Consider the following 22,853-nt stretch of genomic DNA (forward strand, 5'->3'; position numbering starts at 1 on the left):
AAAGATTTCAGTATTTAAAAAACTTAAGAAAAAAAAAAACAAAACTGCAAGGCATGCAAAAAAAGTACAAAAAATACAAGAAACAGCAATAAATAATAATTTTAATAATAATAATAATAATGATGAGCAGTGGATAAAAAGTGAGCAATGGATTAAAGTGAGCATATTTAGTGCAAAGTGAATATTGTATGGTCCAGCCAGTTGAGGCAGTTTAGGCTTATGTGATGTGTGTAAGTGTGTGTGTATGACTAGATTCAGGAGGAGTTAAACAGTCTTATTGTCGTGGGGACGAAGGAGCTCCTGAAACACTCTGTTCTGCAATCCAGTGAGATGAGGCAACTACTGCAGCTGCTCCTCTGTCGCTCCAGGAGGCTGTGGAGAGGGTGTTTGCTATTGTCCGTTATAGCATTCAGGTTGTTCAATGTGCCCCTCTCCACTACAGCTCTTTGTGGGTCCAGTCTCCTGCTGAGCACAGAGCCAGCTTTTTTAACCAGCTTGTCCAAATGCTTGGTGTTTTTGTCTGTCAACCTGCCTCCCCAACATACTGCAGCGTAGAAAAGTGCACTGGCACCACTGTGTGATAGAACATCTACACACACACATCAAAGGACCTTAGTGTCCGCAGGAAGAACAGGTGGCTCTGTCCCTTCTTGTAGAAGGCACCAGTGTTAAAAGACCAGTCCAGCTTCTCATCCAAGAAGACCCCCAGACATTTGTAGGTGTGCACCACCTCAATGTTTTCCCCCTGTATGGAGACTGGTTGATGGGGTGACCTCCTCCTTCTGAAATCTACCACCATCTCCCTGGTTTTGGCTGTGTTCAGGCTCAAAGCCATTCCTTCTCATTTAATCCATCTAATTAAAAGTCACTTATGTTAGGGTGAACAAAACATCCCAGAAACTGAGTTTGCAATACTTCTGAATGGTGTCAACACATTTCACAAGACATGTAAAAATAGACATATTTGACAAATCTTTCAAAATATGAACAAAATCACCCCTAGGGGGAAATTTTACTGAACCTCACATTTGGAAGAGATTAACTGGCAAAAAAACATGGCTTTTACCTTATAAGTACTGTATTAACAAAGTAAAGGAAGTTCATTTCAAAATTTTGCTAGCTATCCAGTGAATTCTATTATTTCCAGATGTGGATGTTGATAACTCTTGTTCATAAAACAAGAACATAAAACATTCAGGACGCCATAGGCCTAATGTCGCCTTTGCTTTTCAAACCCACTTGTGGGTTTTGGGGTTCTGAGGGTATTTTTTAAAAATTCAAAATACAACCATTTAAAGTTGACTGTCCCTCTCCTAAGCCAAATACAAAAACATAACTCCCTCCCCAGCGCTAAAAAAAACATTTGAAGTGCCTCCCCCCTTTTAACCACCTCCTCCCCTCTCATAAGTAATAAACAGTCCCTTTCACTTATGGTAAATCAATAAAAAACTGTTGGAGGTGCAGGGTATCCTCCCCTGGCACATTTTTTGAAATAAGCAAGATCTATTTTGATATTTAAAAAAGGGGGCACACCGCCAGGAAAAGCAAACCACACAAATGTTTGTTAGTAGCCCAGAAATTACCACAGACGACAGCGTTCAGCGCAATGTTTATTTTTGAAATATTATTTAAACACAACATAACACATTTTAAAATGTGACATTACACATTAGACAGAACAACAGGAATTATGGCTGCCCTGAGATTAATATTCATGAAGTGAGGTTGTTAGAATCTATCAGGGAATATCACTTGAAGTCTCTGATTATCTGTGATGGTAATGTACAGAAACAAGAACTGCTCATTCAGCAACCATTTTTGTAAAACACAACCTCTTGTTCCTCTGCTATGCTCCTGTCTTTTGCACTGAGTAGGGACATTTGGACTTCAAAGGTTTTGTCAAAAGCGCTGTAGTCCACACGAAACGCCCCTTTCTCCAGGGAAATGCACGACTCAAATCGGTGGCCCCAGAGCACCTCGTCCTCTGTGTAGGAGGTTCTGGCCTGGCATGTCATACCTGCAGCAGAACAAAGCATGAGAGGGGCGGATAAATGTCATTTTATTAGAAAGAGAGGCAACATTTTAAATATTTGCACTAGTATGCAAATAGAATAACAACACATAATTTCCTCTCAGTTTCTGGCCTTCCATCCACAATGTCTATACAACGCTTTGGTAACCAGCGAGCATTGAGTCATGCAGAAACAAAGATATGTCCAGCACAGCAGCTGTGTCATGTAATTTGTGATAATGGAAGACATAAGTTAAAAGAGAGAGTCAGAGAAGACGGGAACATCCTGAGGATTAAGGAGCAGGCCATCGTCTTTCCATCCAACCACACCTCGTACTTGTGACACCATTTAAAGGTCCAGTGTGTCAGATTTCGGGGGATATATTAGCAGAGATGGAATATGATATGATAAGTATGTTTCTTTTATTGTATAATCACCTGAAAATAAGAATCCTTGTGTTTTTGTCATCTTAGGATGAGATGTATATATTTACATAGAGAGCGGGTCATCGTCTACAGAGAGCGCCATGTTGCACTGCCTTGTTTCTACAGTAGCTAAGAACGGACAAACCAAACACTGGCTCTATTTGGGACCATTCACATTTTCCACTGTATTTAAAAGCCCCTCTGCAACAAGAGCGTTGGAAAACACCGCATTGTTCAATGTTTTTTACTGGTTTAAATCACCTGGTGTTTGTTTTGGAGAGGCAAAGACCTCTGCGGATAATTCAGCTCCACTAAAAGCCTCCCAAACATCTGTATCTTAAATCATCAGAGAAAAAAGGAGAGCTCAGATTAACAGGTGCTTGACTAACGGCCTATCTCCAACATGCCAAACAGTGTTGGACAAACACAAATTTAAACACCGCTTTGTCAGCATTCTGGGATGCCGTGTCAATATACGCATGTTATGTGCATTGTGTCTTTTCAAAAGCACATGGTTAGGTTTAGAAAAAAGGTCATGGTCTGGCTCAACATTCACATGGGAAGTGAACAGCGGCCTCCTGGGTGAAAGTCTTGGGTTTGTTGGACCCATCCACCTTCCCTCCCATCCACTTCATAAGGACTTTCCAGCTCCTTATATTTTGGTGTCGCCAGCGGTGTTGCAAACAGACCCCTTTGGGTGTTTCGATTAAACTGCCATGAAAGGTGCCATTTTGCATCGGTGTCTGACGTTGAAATCACTGACAAAGCAGCGGTGTTTGATGAGTTGGGAATGAGAATGGTCTGCCATCTTACAAACTGTTTCTTTCACTGTTTGTCAACTCTTCTTTGAGGACAGAAAGGGATCTGAAAATGCAACATTTTGAAATGTAGCTGCATTACTGTGGACATGACCTTAGCTAGTGGGACAGATCATGACTTCAAAATCTTTCTACAAACCTGAAGCTTCCACGATGCCCTCCAGGATGACAATGATCTCAAAGGTCTCCCTCTTCAAACGCTCGGACCCCACCTCCCAGAAGGGGCTGCTTTCATTGATAACGTGGGTGATGGTCTGGGGCTCCACCAGAAGCAGCCTGTCTGCCCCGGTGTCGTAGCCCAGATTGATCTCCGACTGCTCCAGCGGGATGAACTCACCTTCCTTTGTCTGCCTGGATTTGATCAGCTTGGCCCGGATCTTGGCGTCCACCATGTGGCTTGCTCTTAGGTCACCGATGCGGAAGAGCATGCACAGCTTCTCGTCACGCTCACATATGACGCAGTGCTTGCTGAAGATCAGCGTCTGGGCTCTCTGCTGTGGTCGGGAGATTTTAACAAACATGCAGCCTACCATCAGAGCATCGATAATGGAGCCAAGGATGGATTGGACCATCAGGAGCACCGTACCCTCGGGGCAGTTAGCTGTCACCATCCTGGAGCCATACCCAATAGTCCTCTGGCTCTCCAACGACAGCAGCAGGGCTGAAAGGAAACTGTCTACATTTTGGAAACATGCCTCCCACAGTGGGTCATGAACATGTGAAATGTCGTCACGCAACCAGGCACCGAAGAGGTAGATCCCACCGAAGGCCACCCAGGTGAGAATGTAGCACATAGTGAAGACGAGAAGGAACCAGCGATACTTGAGGTCCACCAATGTGGTGAAAATATCTGAGAGAAAGCGACTCTTGTCTGCAATATGTCCCAGATTGACCCTGCACTTGCCGTCCTTGGTGACGTAACGCTGGCGCTGATTGCTGGCAGAGACATGCAGTGTGTGCTCGTCCCCCAGCAGCTTACAGCGCTTCTTATGACTCTTTGCACCATGTAGCTTCTCAATCGCAGAGACGGGGAGGCTGCTGCTGCTGGTGGAGCTTCTCGATTGCCACCTGGAGCTGAAACGCTTGAGATGTCTGCTGCGATGCAATCGCTGAGGCTTTTGGGTGTCTTCTGCTGGTTCCAGAGTCACTGCTTGGATAGTGTGCGGCTGGTGGGGCTCTTGTTGAGCCAGTGTCAGAGCATGAGAAGATGGGCTGCAGGGACTCTGGGAGGGAGAGGCCTCCTGGGATGGTGGGAGTGATGAGCACTTAGCGTAGCTCAAGTTGTGGATGAGAGAGCCTCTTTTTGTGGTCATCATGGCAACAACAGTGGATTTAGCTGTAACCTGAAACAAAGGACAACAATGCAAAATATTCATAAATGAATTATTCAAATTTCTTAAAATTACACCTATTTCTTCTCCCTCATTGAAATATCCAAACATCTACTACACTTTTGTGAGTCAAACTCAGATTTTGAGGAAAATTTCACCCACAAAATGACCATTTGTGTATCAGTTACACACCCTATGTAATGCTGAGTTTGTGTGGAACACACAAGCACGGATGAGTAGCGCATGTGTGCTCATATGCAGAAGTGTTTTAAAACTACAGTTCCAAAAAAAAGTTGGAATGCTGTGTAAAATGTAAATAAAAACAGAATGCAATTATTAATTATTATTCAATTGAATACAGTACAGAGACGAGATATTTAATGTTCAAACTGATAATCTTTTGTTTTTTCTAAAGATATTTTTTGGGGCTTTTTAGCCTTTAATGGACAGGACAGACGAGTGTGTGGGGGGGGTGGGGGGGGGGGGGGGGGGGGGGAGTGACACGCAGCAAAGGGCCACAGGCTGGAGTCGAGCCTGGGCCACTGCAGCAGCGGCCTTATACACGGGGCGCCTGCTCTACCACTAAGCCACCGGCGCCCCCAAACTGATAAGCGTTTGGGGGACTGAGGACACGAACTGTTGAAGTTTTCTTGCTTGATATACGACTTCAGCATCTCAACAGTCAGGGGTCTCTGTTGTTGTGTCTTGTGCTTCATAATGTTCCACACATGTTCAGTAGGAGACAGGTGTGGACTGCAGGCAGGTCAGTCTGGTACCTGCACTCTGTCACTACGACGCCACGCTGTTGAAACACATACACCATGTGTTTCATTGTCTCGCTGGAATAAGCAGGGACGTCCCTGAAAAATACATCGTCTGGATGGCAGCATATGTTGCTCCAAAACCTGTATGTACCTTTCAGCATTCATGGAGCCCTCACAGTTACCCATGATGCCATGGGCACTAACACACCTCCATACCATCACAGATGCTTTGAATTTTGAGCTGGTAACAATCTGGATGGTTCTTTTCCTCGTTAGCCCGGAGGACACGACGTCCATGATGGAGGTGACCTGGTCAGACCACTTTGTGTCAGTCCGTCTCAGATGAGCTCGGGCTCAGAGAAGTGCAGCGATGTGTTTACTGACAGTGGTTTTCTAAAGTGTTCCTGAGCCCATGTGGTAATATCCTTTATACAGTCATGTTGGTTTTTAAAGCAGAGCAGCCTGAGGGGTCAAAGGTCACGAACATTCAATACTGGTTTGCCCCTTACATGCAGAGGTTTCTCCAGATTCTCTGATATCATAGATTGTGGATGTGAAATCATTAAATTCTTTGCAATTGTGCGTTGAAATATGTTGTTCTTAAACTGTTTGACTGTTTGCCCACAAAATTTTTTTGCAAAGTGACCATCCTTGCTTGTGAACAACCTTTTGGGGATGCCCCCTTCAGACCCACTCACATTTTTGCACAGATGATATCATATAATAAAGACAGCTGTACCTTGTAAGTGTAAGGAGTGTAGCGGACTGACTCAGACTGCGGTCGAGGCAGGTATGCCAGCAGGTGTTTAGCAGTTCGAGCCTGCGTTGGGGGAATGGAGTTCCTGCGAGGCTCGGTCCTGACGGGGCTCCTGATGTGACTGTTGCACTGAATGTTCTGTAGCGTCACAGTGGAGATCATTGCTGAGGTTCTCCAGATGTTGATTTCTTGCCAGGTTCTGCTTCTGTTTGGGCCACAAAATTCAATAATATGACGTCAGATGTGTCAGTTTTCAACGGAGCTGACATGGCAAATAAATCTCTCATTGATGCTGCTTTCATACTTCTACAAGGGTTTGTGAAAATGGACAAGAATATAATAATTGGTGACTCAACTCAAGAGGTTTTGAGAATGTCATTCAATGGGACATGTACAGTATATTAAATTCTCTCAACCTATACAGCCTTCCCTTCCAAGAAAAAAATCCCTGAGAGCCTGAGCTGTGCTGGTGTGTGATGACATGCCAAAAGCAAACGTTGCTTTACTTCTTTATCAGCACAACACGAAGGTTTCATCCGCCTGAAGTGGGCTGATCAGCGTCTGAGGCCCGGCTCCAGTTTATTACACATACAGGGATTATCACTAATCCTAAAAATTAATCGGAGAAACACCAAAGAACACGATGGATTTGAAAAGATTACTGACTGTATTTGCCTGAAGGCTTAGACCAAGTATTGTCCAGATGTGTCCAAGTGAACTGTGGTAAATTCACTTGTTTCTTCTACAGCACTGTGATTAATGTATCACAACACTGACACGATCGACATCACATGTGTGACCCAGCTGTGTGCTGCAGCTGTTCAGGGGAGCCAATCAGATGGGCAGGATTTTACTGCGAGGGAACTGGTCCTCTTAAAATGAGTCGATTTAATTCTAATGTTCTGGTGCTGTGATTTGTTTTGCTTTTGTATCTCCTGACGTATGGAGGGCGAAATATGTCCTGTCCATACTTACACTCTGAAAAATAATACACTGGTTCAACTTACAAAAAATTTAGGTGTAAATTTGCATCCATCTTTTTAAGTGAGTGTCTGAGTCAATCCTACGAGTCTTTCATAATCTGACAAACTAAGTTAGTTTAGTGCAATCAACATGATTTGCTTTACCTTGAAAACGGTCATTTAATAATATCCAAAATATTTATCCAAAAGTTGATATTTTATTCAAGATAACTCATTTATTTGAATTCTATCCTTCTCAAAAATGTCAAAAATATTTTAGATTTTGACCAACTTCTTAAAATAAGTTGTCAACCTAATAAAACATGTGAATGAAACAATTTTTTAAATACTAAAAACGTCTTTGTCCACTAACCCTATGCATAGTTTTTAGTGTAAACACAAGTGGCAAGGAAAAAGATATGCTCACAGAGACGTCAGATATCCTACATAACTACACAAAATAATTAAATATCCACATGTGCTATAATTTGTATGTTAACTATCATGTACAAATACACTTAATTTTCCTTTTTTATACCAGTGTAACCTTTGATTCTTCATGATCTGGCTTTGGGTGATAAACACACCTCCGTTACATTCATAACTGGGTTCAAGTGGGAAACCTACAGGTAACACATTCACAATAACAATAATAAACTGGAGTTTAATCATAAAAGTGTACAACAGTTTAAAGTGATATTATTGAAAGTAAAAATACCTGATGCAGTAATGTTATTTCCTAACTAAGCTCCTTAGAAAGCAGGGAAAATAGGAATTCCCTCATGATCAATTTTAAATATTTGTGTTCCATTCTTTTAATTTGTACAGCACTTTGGTCGACTGCAGTTGTTTTTAAATGTGCTATATAAATAAACTTTATTTATTATTTGGTTTTATTTGATTTAGTAAAAACTTCAAATACGTTGAATTGCCGGCAGACAAATGTCACATGATGTTTGCATGTTTAGCTGACTTTATAGTGCTCATTGAGGAATACTAAGAGTTACTGCAGTTAGGTAGAAGAGTACCAACTGTACACATTAGTAGCAAATCAGTCAAAGAAACCTCTTGAAATTAAAATATTCAGAGCAGACAAGAGTCGTTTAATCAATCAGATGGTGGAGAGAAAATAATCACAAATTGTTTTAATGATTGATCGGTTCTTCAAGTAATGTGATAAACTGTATAAAGCTGTTTTGGGGTTTCTTATTGGACATTTGAAGATGTCACTTTGGAATCTGAGAAACCGGATTCACCATTTTTTACTATTTTCTGATTAAACAATTAATCAATTAATAGAGAAAATAATCAACAGAATTAATATTGATAATAAATTGGTATTCTTATCTCTAAAATTGCAGCCGTAAAATAAAGCAACACCAAAAACACATATATTGCACCACTGTGTATCACTCAGCTTAATTACACAACATAATCGAGTTAACTTAAGTACTTGAGGTAGTAAATCACTTAAGTTTATAACAGGACAGTCGTAACTAAGGTCACACTGTTACACGTACTTCAGACTGCAAAAAATTAAAATAAAATCTGGTAGTTATGAATACTATTAACATATTCTGGAAATATTAACATCTTTGCATCAATAAAATGTCCAATATCCATATTTTTACCACTGATTTGTCCACTGAATAGATCATAACATAAAGAGAAATGAATGGCAAACCTCTGTGAAGCATATCTTCAGATGAATATAGCTGCTGCCAGACGTTAACCTCCTTGTTGGAGTCATCAGCTTTGATCAGATGAAGGAGGAGACGTGGAGCGAGTGAGGAGCTGCTGTTGTGACTGTCCAGCTGTTTCTGTGTCTCCTCCCCCCGGCGTCATTCACTGAGACAATGCTGACAAAACTCCAAACACTGCATGTTTTGTCTGTTGCAGCTCCACAGACAGCAATGTGACAATAAAATAACTATTAGAATGTATGATAATGAACTTAAATTAAAATACCGCTTTTCTTAACAAAGTTAGAACTGTTTTACTTGCCTGAAACAGGTCTATAAAAGATTAATAAAGTCATAGAATAAGACGAAGGAAATTCAAGGCCTCGTTGATAATGTCAACAGAACTGCCTTGCAGTTGTGTCTCCGCCAGCCTGTCAAGCTGCTGTTAGTTTCCATTCATGTCAGTGAAAACATGGATGCTTCACACACAGAAGATCTATACAATCAGCACAGTTTCAAGTTACCAAGTCACCAATTCAGTATCTGACCAAATGTCTCCCCTTCTGTTCCTGAGATATGATACTGAATAATGGACAGAAAAGTGTTTTATGCAGAACATTATGATGTCACAGTGAAGTTGACCTTTGGGATATAAAATGCCATCACTTCATCATTTTCTCCTGTTGTGTTAAGTTTTGTCATAATAAGCGCAAGAATTCTTGAGTTATGGCCAAAAACATTTTGTGAGCTCAGAGTAACCTTTGATGTTCAACCACCAAATTCTAACCAGTTCATCGCTGAGTCCAAGTGGACGTTTGTGCCAAATTTGAAGAAATTCTTCAAGGCCTTCTTGAGATATCGTGTTCACAAGAATGAGACCTATGGCCAACAAATTCTAATCAGTTCATTGCTGAGTCCAAGTGGACATTTGTGCCAAATGTGAAGGAATTCCCCCGAGGCGTTTTTGAGATATTGATTCACAGTGTTATCACTGTATGTGTTCTTTGCTACTGTCCCTTTTCCATCCATTGTAGATCTGCCCAGATGAGCTGCCTTGCTTGCTTGTTTTATTTGTTAATAAATCCCATGGATTTGATTGTTTTAAAGGTGTCTTATGTGGTTGTTTTGGGTGAGTGTTGGAGTTTTGCTCGGCTCATAAGGCTGCTCATGGGTGGGGCACGACAGAGCACTTTAAGCAGTCTTACTAAGAGCGAGAAGCCCTTTTTCTTCAGCACTGCAATGTTCTTTTGTCTTGTTTTGAACGGCAGAAATTTAGGTTAGAAACTTGTCTTTGGTCTCACATTTGTTTTTCTTTTTGTTAGGGAAGTTCAGGGTCCATGAGTGTATTTTGTTTGTTGCTTTGGGCACTGCTCTAGTCTGAATTTAAATAAACTGCTTACTTTGTCGTCTAAAATGCTGTGTAACTGGCCTTTAATGGGAGTGGGAAGAGTGGGGAGTGACAGCATGTTATGTCTAGGTTACCCTAGACCGGGGACATAACAAGAATGGGACGGACACATGAACCTGAAAATGTAATGTCTCTAGGCACGACTATCACTGGCACGGACGCATATAAAAATTACATTTCTTACAGCCCCAGGAGTTCAGATGTTTCTCCCACATGCACTGACAGCATGCAGCTGAACCAGGTGCTTCCTGGACTTGAAACGTTATGACGGGATTAAGCTGCAATTTCTCCCCAACAGCATAAAAAGCTTTGTGTACTGACAGTATGGCTCGAACATCATCATCATATTCATCAAATACAAACAGTTTGGAAAAGGTTCTGAAAAGTTGAGTCTTTTGGTTTATTTGGACCAGTAATAAATACATTGTAGAAGACTTCAGATTAATGGCTTGCACAATAAAAACTATTGACAAGAGATGAAAGGTCCAGAGGATCTTAGACAGAACTAAATGGTTGTTGAGAGATGTTTGGGCTCAAACAAACCCAAATGACCTCCTGAAATGACATCAGTATAGAAAAGCTGAGACAAGCTGCAGATGAAGTTTGATTAACAATGTTCAGCAAAGTTAACCCTGGCTACAACACACACGTCAACAGATGGCGGGCCACTGGTTACACAACCTTCAGTTGGCTTTGTTGTGGTAAAGCCCCAAAGCTATATGACTGCTGATGTAAAGAAGCTGTGGTGTAATCTCTGTGGGACTAATTGCAGTCTGAATGCCGAGGAGGAACACATCCCACAGATTGATTACAACCAGCTTATATACGCACAGCGACAGCACCTCAGTCACACAGCAGCGATGTCTCTGAGACAAACTGTTCATCCTACTTACATGTAAATGCATATTTAATGCAACAGAAAACGGAAATGAATAAAGGCATGACTCATATTTTCCTCAGAGGAAAAAGTGCTATAGTGTCGTTCATTTGATTTTGGTTAGAGCTACAGCTCTTCTCTCTGTGTTCTGGAACAAGGCTCGGATCAGATTCTTCACCTCCGAACTGGAGAACTCCAACGCCAGCGGACCTTTACTGTCAGCCCACCTGTGGAGAGGAACAAAGACAAATCAGCCAATCACACACATTGATGAAAAACAAAAGTATGATGGTGACCAGAAGCCCTTTTATTGAATGTTAAAGAGGCACTGACATAAACGTAAGATACTGTGGCAGTGAGTTTGAAGTTAGATTAGCTCAAGGACTAAAAGTCAGGAGATCTCGACCTTAGCTGCTTCAGCTTTGACCACCCTTATGGGAAAAAAAAAAAAAAAAAAAAAAAAAAAAACCTGTGTCTTGCTAACTGCAGTCTTTAGAGTTGCACAGTGTCACTTATGCCCAGGTCAGACCAAAGATTCACGATGAGACAAAACCATTTTAGAACGTTGCAGAGAAAAGTCGCAGCAGTGTGAACTGGCCGGTCTGAGCTTGACTCAAGCCAGCTGATGGCATCACCTGCAACTCAACTGGTCAAATCGTTATCGTATTTCTACTTTATCATGTTTTCTTCTTACCTGTCAACAATCTCCTGCAGATTGGCCCGCAGCACGATGACCAGCTCCTTGAAGGTACTCCACTTCCTCACATAGAGAGGCACTTCCTCCTGATACTTCTTGTTCTTGTTTTCCTCGGCCAGAGGGATGAAGACCAGCGGACCTTCCTCGATGATGGTTTGGCACAGTGTGTGGAGGTGCTCCCCATCCTCAGAGGAAATATCCTGCAGACGGTAAAGTGAGAATTAAAATCCTTATTGATCATCAGTAATGTAAAACTCCTTTTCAAATCTCACCAAGATACTTTAACTGTTCTGCTTGTGAACTTAACAAATTTGTGTATTTCATCACAGCCCAGTCACCAGATGAAAACCTGCTGGGATAGTACCATCAAAACCTGGTATTTTAAACCAAAGCATGATCTTTCCAAACTCAGACCTCTTTCAGTGCTCAAGAAAAGTCCTTTATTTATGTTGAGGGACTGTGATTTAAAAAAGGAGAGACAAACCTCCAGCATCATGATTTTGGCGATGACCTCCATGATGGCTGTGTTGAGGAGGTTGCCCATGGCTTTACAATAGATGCTGACTGGTAGGACATCCTGCCACACTGTGCCCAACTGCTTCAACTGGTGGATGACCTGCAAACGAGCAAACAAACCATCACTGTATGAGTGAGAAGCAGTGCACACATGAAAAAATTAACAGCTTTGTGCAGTCATAGATACATCCTGAAATCTGAAAAAGTGAAGCGCTCAATTCCCATTTTCATACTACTAGGACTGCCCCCTAATAGTCAACCAAACTTTAGTCGACCAGAAACGGACTTAAATTTGAAAGGACAGACACAGGAAGTGTCCACGCTCAGCAGTCAGATAGGAGTCAGGTTAATTTCCAGGGCTGGTACCTGCGGTTATTCCACAGGCTAGTTAATAACATGTCGGGCAGGAAATCCAAAGTGTGGGATCATTTTGAGAAGGTGAAGGACGAACCCAAGGTGATATGTAAACTCATCTTCATTGGTCGACTACAAACATGACATACCATCTGAAACATGGAAGTAGCTATATGCCCATTAGCCCACAGCGTCATTAACAGGCGGCTCGCTCAGTGTGTGACGTGCACTTGTAGATAAAATATAGGCCTATATTAATGAAGGTTCATTAGTACGCTTTTGTATTTCTCTGTAATGTAGCACAGTGTTAACAATGTTACTGATACTATTCTTTCTCACACCTTCAACTCAAACCACCAAAATATATCATTTAATCATTACATTCATATCAGAAACATGCAGGAGACTAGTCGACTAATGGACCTAAATGATGACTGTTGGCTGACTAGGAAAATTCTTCGTCGGGGGCAGCCCTACATGCTACACTCTTGCTATTACATCAAAATTACATATTATTTTCAGGGCCTTTCCTCTCACCTGTCTTACTGCTTTGCTTGCTGCAATGTAGTTGTCTTCATCATCCAGGTTACAGAAATTGTGAGCAGTGGAAAGTCTCTCCAACAGTTCAGCTCTCTGAACGTTCATCTGAGCCAAGAAACACTGAGCACCTGAAGGAAAAAGACGACAAGGCGCTCAGCATATTTCGAGGGGAATCTGCAGATTTGATGTTGATATTTCATATGAAGAAGCGCAAATTCTGTTTCTTTACCCAGTTTCCTGAATCCGGGCACCATGTCAACAAATGTGGCAACGCCCTCGCTGAGGGGCTGCGGCAGGTGAGATCTGAAATGGTGGCCCAGGGTGAGCAGGTGGTGGGCCAGGTACATGCAGTTGTTGTGCTGGATGGCAGCCAGGTGAGGGAACTTGAGCAGGTTCTCCCTGGATAGAGTCGCAGACAAACAAGAGACAACAGTTAGCACCTGCAGGGGAAATGTGTCAGTGTGATCTTGCTGTGTTGGATAATGGAAACATCCTTACTTGTGGTACGTCGGTACGACATCGTAGAACAGCTGGAAGATGTTTCTCACAGTGAAGAAGAGTTGTAATGCACTGGAAAGAACAAATACAGGAAGATTGGTTGTATTCTTTAACACTTACTGATGATGCTCTGACGTGATTCAAACATTCCCACCCAGTGGCCAAAAAATAAAACAAACTATTGAGATACAGTATAAAAATGGCAGGATCCGGTGAAGACAATGCAATGTAACAACGAGGGGCAATTATGCACCGCCCATTTACGTCCACTAAGCATGCTTGTTTTTGCCTCTGACAGACTTAGACTATTATTGTAAGTGTGAGACAACAAAATGAAAATGATCCCTACAGAGATAGACCTTTTTATTAACGAGAAAGATCTTTAGTGTTCGACAAGAAACTGCCCTGAAATTGCATTTGCCAAATCCAGCATATTCCATTTAAATCAGTCAGATGTTATTTGTATAGCACTTTTCATACACACAAAACTACAACACAAGTGCTTTATATGGTACCAAAATACCACAGTAGGGTCTGAGCACTGTAACATACCATTGTGTGGAGCTTCCGACGGCTTCGCACAAGGTGTTGAGCGCCAGCTCCATCAGCTGCTGCACTGACTCGCTGATGCGACAGGCTGGCAGACACAGACTCCATGCAGACAGCTGCTTTGCGTTCTCCATCGTCAGCTCATCCTTTGTGCTCTCTTGTTTTACCTTCTGTTCTGAAGCTGGAGGAGGCAGCTTGGGAAGACGCAGCTTGTAGTCTGGTGTGATCTAACAGAGGAAGATTGAAAAAAAAAAAAAAGAAAGCAAATTACAATTAGATAAGAAATCAAAGAGCATCTGGAGATTTATGGGGACAATTCATGCTAAGCTGAACTACAGTATAGTGCAATCGAATGCCGATTTAGCGCACAAGTTTAACCTGTGACAGCTTAGTGTAACATGTTTTGAAATGCATCCTCAAATACCAAATTCCCGACAGCAAAAAAATGATCGGTGTAACAGAATACCATGATGGGGAGCCAGAGAAAATCAGTGTAACCAATTCCAAGAGCAGAATGAAGAAGCAGAGGCACAAATGTGGTATTTGAGTTGTGTTAAAACAGAAAGAGGCTGCTTTAATTCTTCACTTTTACAATAGTGAGAAAAGGCTTCAAGGTCGGGGACTATTGTTGCTAACTTAGGTAAAAGTCTTGTTAACGTTTGCTTTTAAGACTTTGACTTTGTAAAAAACATGCATGTAAAATGTTTCCTGTTTTCCATTTCTAGCTACAGCAGATTCTCCAGCTGATTCACACTCAGCTCAAGCTCACACATACTTTAACAGTGTTGTGCATCTTGGAGGTCATGAGTTTGCGCGCCGCCACGATGACATCTTTGCACTTCTTGCTGGCAAAGTGACAGTTGACGTCTCTTGCATATTTGAGCAGGTCAGTGGAGTCGCCCTGTAGATACTCCATCTCCTTCAGAGACTTCTCAAACTCCTCAGTTTCTTTGATCACCTGGAGCACATCCAATAACGAATATATTCAGTAAAAATGTAACTGTGTGTGCGTTACAACATCATTATAATAAACAAACTGCTGTTGTTCATACAGTGTTGTATTTCTCCAGCTGGCTGCTGTTGGTGGGGATGGAGTAGAGCAGACACTCATGGATGATGCACTGGGAAATTTCCTCCCAAATCAGCTCCCCCAAGATGGCTGAGAGCTTTTTGTCTCCAATGGACACATCTGAAAAATAACAGACATGTGACTCACCTTACATTTGTAATTTTAAAATTGTCCACCTGCTGACTTTTTGGTTTCTACTGCTTCTACTGATCTGACTGGTTTGACAATGAGAAGCATAAATTACACAAACACCTGCTGAGTGCTTTAGACGGCAGTGGCGAAACAGGCTGCAATGAAAAAACAAAACAAAACAACAACAAAAAAAAAAACTACTGAGGGATGTGGCTGAGTTTACTTCAATCAAAAGTCTTTGTTTTTGCCTCTGACAGGCTCAGATTGTTATTTTAAGTGTCTGACAACATTATGGAAAGGATCCCTACAGAGACAGACCTTTTTGTTTAACCAGAAACAGCCCCAAAACTGACATCGCCAAACCCACCAGATTCTATTTAAATAAAGTTACTTTAGTGTGTACAGAGGCAGAATATTTTCACATCTAACTGGGTGAATTAAGGGTGAATTTCAATAAAACCACAGCTGGTTATTGACGTAACACTGGAGAGACAAACCAAGATAGATTTTGTGAGTTTTTTTGTTTCCCCAAACTTTGAATTAAGTCTGTTTTGTGTTGATGAAAATCAGTTTCACTTTTGAAACCCAAAAATTGCAAAAAAAGGAGAGAAAATTAAAAACAAGAAAATTAGTGAGGAGAAAAAAGAAAAAGAAAGAAAGTTAAGAACAAACAAACAATGAAATGACCTGGAAATATTATAATAAAAATATAATATATATATATATATATATATATATATATATATATATATATACTTTATATAAAATATAAAAAATATACATTTATATTTAAACATAAATTATATATTATATATAATTATTAGAAAATATACTATAGTATATTGTTGTACTAAAAATTATTATTATATTAAACATATCATTATTAAATCATATTTAATTATCATATTAATATAATTATATTAAAAAAATAAATTAAAAAAATCTAAATCTATTTTGTTTTGTTTTTCGCAATTCTTACCAAGTTGCTTGTTGCCTTTTCCCACAAGTTTCTTAAAGAAATTGCACCAATGTGCCCAGAGTTCAAAGGTTTAAATAATTGCTAAAGGTGTCTGAAAGCAGCACAAGAAAAGTGATTTCATAGAGTTGCACAGAGTCTGTTGGGTTAGGCAATTTTGGGGCAGAGTCCTGCACTGGGTCGGGTACCCGCAAAAACAGCTGATTTGTGGATGGTTTAAAAAAAAAAAAGTTTTTTTCCCGGGTTCGGATCTGGGTGGAAAAAATAACATGCGGGTCGGATCGCGGGTTTTAGATAAACACATCAGTCATTAGTTCAGTAAACTACAGATAACTATCTTGGTCATTATTTACTCCCTGAGGATCGCCTCCGCTATTTCTCAACAGTCATTGGTTCAGCTGTTTACACGCGTTTCACCATCTAATAACACAATTTGTGATTGGACGACAGAACAACATGGCTGCCACCGTCTAACAAGCGCAGCTTCCAAAACAGTAAATAATTATTTCGGTATTTGAGAAATAATATGTGGATAAAACGTACAACTATCACTTTATAATGTTTCTGAAGTGTTTCCCTGATGGATTACTTCTCTCCTTGATGGATTCTAAAAACACTTGACGGCTCGTAACTGCTGAACGTCGCTCTGGACAGAAAGTAAGCCTATTACTAACGTTACACATGTAAAATTCCTTTACATAGATTAAAAGTTTAAACGCATTAAACGTAACAAACGAGTGCTTTTACACTCGTATGGGAGAAGAACACAGAGGATTGATGATGGAGCTGAAGTCAGGTTTTTTTATTGTGAGAGCTGCTTCATTCAGGTCGTTGTTTACTTACTGGCACCTTAACTGTGGCGATATGCTGTTCAGTATTCAGCCAATATGACCCAAAGTGATTACTTTAAATCCGGGTTACGGGTCGGGCTGCGGGTCGTGTTTCAACGGGTCGGACCGGGTTGCGGTACTAATTGGCCTGATGCGCGGGTTTGCGGTTCGGGTGTGGGTTTGTACGTCCCCGGGTCAGGTCGGGTCGGACCTTGAAAACTGGACCTGTGCAGGACTCTGTTTTGGGGCTGTTTCTGGTTGAACAAACAATATCTTACTCTTTAACTAAAAGGTCTACCTCTGTGTGAATCACTCCCATAATGCTGTCAGACACTTTGAACAACAATCTGAGCCTGTCAGTGACAAGTGTGGTGACACTGCAGCCTGTCTCACTGCTGCTGGCTGCAGCGTTCTTCTCGCTCAATACTGGACCAAGTTTTAAAACTTTTGTTCTGTCACTTAGACAGAAAAATGTAGGAAAACATGGTCAAGGTTGGTAATCACCAAAGCTACCCTATAAAGCATGACATCATTTCCACATGGGCCCAGCTGGACCGTACCTAGCAGGTGAGAGTGCAGCGTCCTGAGCACCAGGAGCAGTTTGCTGTAGACTTGTGAAGGAGTGGATCTCTCCTCAGGGCTCTCCTCCAAACACTGTAAAGCCAGGACGGTTCCCTCACCCGGCTGCTCTGTTACCCTCACTGACAGTGACGGGTACATCACCAACGGCTTCATCATGGTCTTCAACAGCACCTGACCTGCATGACAACAGCAGAAACCAACACTGAGCAGGTTCTGACCTGGGATACATTGAGCTTTAGAGCTAGATTGATAGATTAACTGAGAAAATTAATCAGCTGATACGAGCTTATTACAGATACATGAGTTTAAATGCACATATCAACTGATAAAGTAAAAGAACCTGCAGTGCAGAAATGCTTAAAATATGCTTATGGACAGTGTCTTCCACAGAGCGCTGACTAGTTACTGGTTTTAGCTGTAACATGTCCCACTCAGCACAAACTATGTTGGCTACACCTCTAACAAATGTGTTGCAAACATCAAATTAACTGAAATAATTTGTTTGGAAAGTATAAAAAAATGAACACATTCTTTATATTTTAGTGAAAGTACGACATGTTTAACAGAGAGCAGTGTTGCTTGCTCTTACTGAAGAGTTTGATCTTGTGCTGAAGGTCTCCCTGGACGGCCAGAGCTTGCAGGACGCAGCGCAGCAGAGCAGGTGGTTTCTCTTCACTGTCCTTATTACATGCATGGCTCAGGTTCAGCTCCACCTTCAGGAAGGACTTCAGACCTGCAGGCTCTGGTGGTACACATCCAGCAGTCACTCCTAGATAGATAAGAGATAGATAGGTTTTTGAAATATACAAATAAGTAAAAGACCAGTTTATGAAATGCAACAATTTTGCACAATCTGGGTGGAAGGGATCCCAAATCACTTCTAGGAAATGACTGGAATTAATGCAGTCACTGGGTGAAAGGTGAAGGTGAATATTGCTCTGCAGCCTGTACAATCCTCTGTATGAATGGTATCACATGCGTACATATATGTAGACAGAAAAAAGCAATTATGTGACTCAGCACAGTACATAATAGAATACACTTCATACAGTTGTATTCGCACCACACCTGACGTACATTTTGAAAAAGCTTTCAGAGGATGTTTTACCCTTTGAGGACGGTAATCTCCAGATGATGAGGCGCTTCCATTCATCTCCCAGGTGGTAAATTAAGTTTTCTCTCTGCACTGTCAGCTCAGAGCTGAGAGCGCTGAGCAGCGGCAGCTGGGAGGTCTTCCATTCCTTCAGTGAGTCCACACTGGCCCTTGCCTGGAAAAGTTAAATCAGTAGGGCGGGGTATTGTTAAAAAACATGCGATACCAGTACCCTTCAAGTGATACCGATACCAACAGAGTCAGCATTTGAATTGTTTTTTTCTGTGACTCAGTGACCAATGAAATCTTGCTAATGACCTTTCTGGTTGATTAACGTTTGGTCGACTATTAGGGGGCAGGCCTAACAGCCATTGAACGTTTTGGTGGCATCTCAGCACGCTGAGCTGCATACTCTGTCAAATCGGAGTTCCCACACATTTTCATGGACAAAATCTAAAAACTTTTCCATGACTTTTCAGACCTTTCTTTAATTTCTCGACCCACTTACTCAGCGCTTTTAATAAAGTCAGCTAGCTGGCATACACGGAGGGGGAGACAGAACGTGAGGTGAACAAAATGTCACACATCAACGTACATTAGAACTATGACACGTGTTGTTACGTTGCATAATGTGGAAGATTACTATCACAATTTTATTACACACAACAGAATTCCATGACCTTTCCAAAACTTTCAACGATTTTTAATGATTCCATGACTTTTGCAGGCCTGGAAAATGCGATTGTGAAATTCCATGACCTTTCCAGGTTTTCCAGGACTGTGGGAACCCTGTATATGTGGCCACAAAAAGGATTGGATGCAGGTGTTTGAGTGGAGAAGTTTCAATACTACTTGGTGCTGTGTAATTTCTGTTGATACAAATCAGTATCAGTCAGTAGTTAACCTGCACTTAAGGAACCAAGTTAAGTCAAGTCAGTTTTATTTATATAGCCCAGTAACACAAATCACACATTTGCCTCAAGGGGCTTTACGATCTGTACAGCATACAACACCCTCTGTCCTCTGATTCAGTTAAGAAGTGGAGATAAGGTTGTGGTGACATGATGTCAGCAGCTCTTACCTGTTCCAGCTGGTTGGCTGCATCAACATACTTCTTGTCCATTAAAGCTTTGTTGAAATCCTCCATCGCACTGTGAAACTGAGTCACACACAGAATAGAATACATGACAGACACAGGAACATTTAAACATGAAACTTATGGATGCTCAAAATATCTCTGTTTCTCTGCTGATACAACTCTAAGACTTAGACTTTCACACTGCGGACAATGTGTGTAATAACTGTTATTATGAGACCATTATCTAAAGAAAAATAAACAGAATTACAATCATTTTATCTCACGTGACATTAACATTCTTATGATTTAAGTGTGTGGAGAAGCAAGTTTCTTGTATTTTATAAAATGCGAGTTACGTTCAAAAAGAACCACCACTGGCGGTAAACCACTGAGATTAGCCACTGCGACTAACCGCAGACAGTAAATGACACTAACTAGCTTACTTCTGCTTCCACTCTCACTGGAAGGTGCACCCAGAATCATCTCTACAGTAGCACCCTCAACAATAAGGTGGATATAATTTAACTGTACCTCTTTTAGGTGTCCGAGCATTGTTATGATGATAGTGTTTTTCTCCAGCTGCTGCTTCAGCTTTGCGTACTCAGCCACAGCCACATGGATATTCTGCTGCACCTGTGGTGACAAACAGCAAGCAGCTAAAAGTTATGACACTGCGGTGAAACTGCCTGGAGTAAAACTGAACCCAGTCTGTTTTATCCGCTGGTTTATAAACAGTTTCACACATACCTCAGTCTCAATGCAGTTTTTAAGGACATCCATTTCTTTGGAGACCTCATCAACCTGCACCATTAGCTCCTCAGATCCATTAAGACTCGGGAGGAAGTCACTGTACTTCTTGTTTATCATGTCACACACTTCTTCCTATAGAGTCAAAAAACATGAAGAAATCAGAGTCAACAGATAAATGTCTTTTGTCTGTTACAATTATTAAAATAATTAAAAGAAAAAGCAGCAAATCCTCATATTTGTGAAGCTGCGACCATGAAATGTTTTTGCATGATGATTATCAAAATACATTTATTAACTCTTCGTGTGTTTTCTTTTCACACATCTGTAAAATAACTACTACAAAAGCTAAAGTTGGCATATAATGTACTGGAGTAAAAATGTAGTCTAGTAGAGTTTAATTATAAAATTTATGGACATAGATTTGTCTCAGTATCATTTGTGCAAGGAGATGGACAATCCTTACATAAATGTGTCATCTGTAAAAAATAAAACAACTTCCACAATTATTTATTTATTTATTTTTAAAAAAAAAAGGATTCATAAACTCACAAAAATTATAAATATAGAAATATATAAAAATGGAAATCATCAAGCATAAAATTAGGATTTCCTGCTTCAAACAGGATTCACAAGTCCTGATCTGAAAGTTGTAAACGTTGGGGGTATATTCACAAATGCTTAATATTTATTTGTAAATTAATTAAATACATTCACAGATTTTTCTATATGTGGAATTTGTTTGTGTTTTTGCAGATCTGTTTTATATTTGCAAAATAGTTTATGACTTAACACACGGGTTGTCGATCTGTTTACACAAATAATATTGAGACAAATTTATCTCCATAAAAGAAGCATGAAAATTACAGACTCAAGTAAGGTACAAGTACCTCAAATTTGTAATCAAGTACAGTACTTAAGTAAATGTACTTAGATACAATTCACCACTGACTTCCTCCAATAATCCGACCCACTGTGAGACAACCCAAGCATCGCCAATATAAAGTTATTTTCTCAAAGTTTCAAACACGTCCCAACATTGTAGTTTTGCTAAATATAACAGAGCCACGTAGTCAGGTGACACCACTGAATCTGCACATCATCTGGCTAGCTAACAGGCTTTAGCTATATTAGCTCTGTTTAGCTGCTGATGTGACGAGTATTTATTAGCTGGGTGTTATTTCAGGGAGCACCGTAAAAGTCCAGCTAACGTTAGCCAAAGGATAAGAGAAGTTTCATGCCTTTCAGTGTCAGCGCCGCTAACTGCTAACTGCTAACGCTGGTTCAAACTTTAGTTAGCTTAACGCAGCTAATGCTAAGCTAGCTAGTGGATTACCTTCGTATCTTCCACCTTGCGCGACATTTTGCTGATTTTACTGGACAGGTCTTCTTTCTCCAGTTTGCCGGAGCTGGCGAGCACCTCGGTTACAAACGACGCCATGCTGTATCTGTACAATAACTTTATAATCGTGTTGCTAAAGTGTGACAGATCAGCACAACAACATCTCAGGACCCGCCAGGTGGTCTGATTGGCTCCGAGACATCGGCAACTGGACGCCCCGCCCCTCTGTCTTCTTCTTTGTTTTTTTATTTGTCGTTAAAGCATTACCGCTACCACCACCGCCACCTTCTGCTGAATGCAAAAACCTCACCCACTAAATTAAGGGCTAGGGCTTTTTTTTGTAAACCTTATTCATTTTTTATGCCAAACAGTTCCATTGCATTTTAATCTTTCATATGTTTAAGGGCTTTAAAATACAAAAGTAACATGTTATTATATTTACTTTGTGACGTGAATAATACTTTTCTGAAAGATCTGTGAAATTCCATTTCTTTTAGATACTATGGGGTATAAGATATAATTAAATATATTTCTTTGGGATTTTTTTTTTTATCTAATTAAAGTTCATCCTCGAACTAAAGGTTGGAGAAAAGGGGCGATAGTCGTAGAATTTGTTCAAATTCCTTTGATTACGGATATAACAGAGCTGGGGTGGCTTGAGTTATAGATTTAAAAATGTTACAATTGCTAATCAGATCATATCTATAGATATTCTTATGCAATGTGACAGATCCACTTCTATCAACCAAATAAGTCACAGACCAAATTCCCGTCTCTATCCAGTTCATGTTATACAATGATTTTTTATTTTTTT

General features: G+C 40.7%; 2 protein-coding genes across 2 annotated transcripts; both read right to left on the bottom strand.

The window, feature by feature from the left end:
• Nucleotides 1–1,597: 1,597 nt before the first annotated feature.
• Nucleotides 1,598–9,033, bottom strand: LOC117264999 (G protein-activated inward rectifier potassium channel 3-like). The gene is made up of 4 exons (XM_033639367.2): nt 8,754–9,033; nt 6,090–6,312; nt 3,395–4,598; nt 1,598–2,017 (listed from the first exon to the last, which is right to left on the bottom strand). The coding sequence occupies exons 2-4, from the start codon at nt 6,267–6,269 to the stop codon at nt 1,806–1,808; spliced, it is 1,596 nt and encodes a 531-aa protein (XP_033495258.2). The 5' UTR covers nt 6,270–6,312; nt 8,754–9,033; the 3' UTR covers nt 1,598–1,805.
• Nucleotides 9,034–10,537: 1,504 nt separating this feature from the next.
• Nucleotides 10,538–22,238, bottom strand: zw10 (zw10 kinetochore protein). The gene is made up of 16 exons (XM_033647546.2): nt 22,034–22,238; nt 20,698–20,832; nt 20,482–20,583; nt 19,954–20,031; nt 18,888–19,047; nt 18,369–18,548; nt 17,758–17,955; nt 15,243–15,379; nt 14,966–15,148; nt 14,194–14,417; nt 13,642–13,713; nt 13,373–13,542; nt 13,141–13,271; nt 12,218–12,349; nt 11,731–11,933; nt 10,538–11,263 (listed from the first exon to the last, which is right to left on the bottom strand). Exons 1-16 carry the CDS (start codon nt 22,136–22,138, stop codon nt 11,143–11,145), a joined length of 2,331 nt encoding a protein of 776 aa, XP_033503437.2. The 5' UTR covers nt 22,139–22,238; the 3' UTR covers nt 10,538–11,142.
• Between the last annotated feature and the right edge of the window lie 615 nt (nt 22,239–22,853).

This window comes from Epinephelus lanceolatus, chromosome 11 (genome assembly GCF_041903045.1).
Source record: "Epinephelus lanceolatus isolate andai-2023 chromosome 11, ASM4190304v1, whole genome shotgun sequence".
NCBI lineage: Eukaryota > Metazoa > Chordata > Actinopteri > Perciformes > Serranidae > Epinephelus > Epinephelus lanceolatus.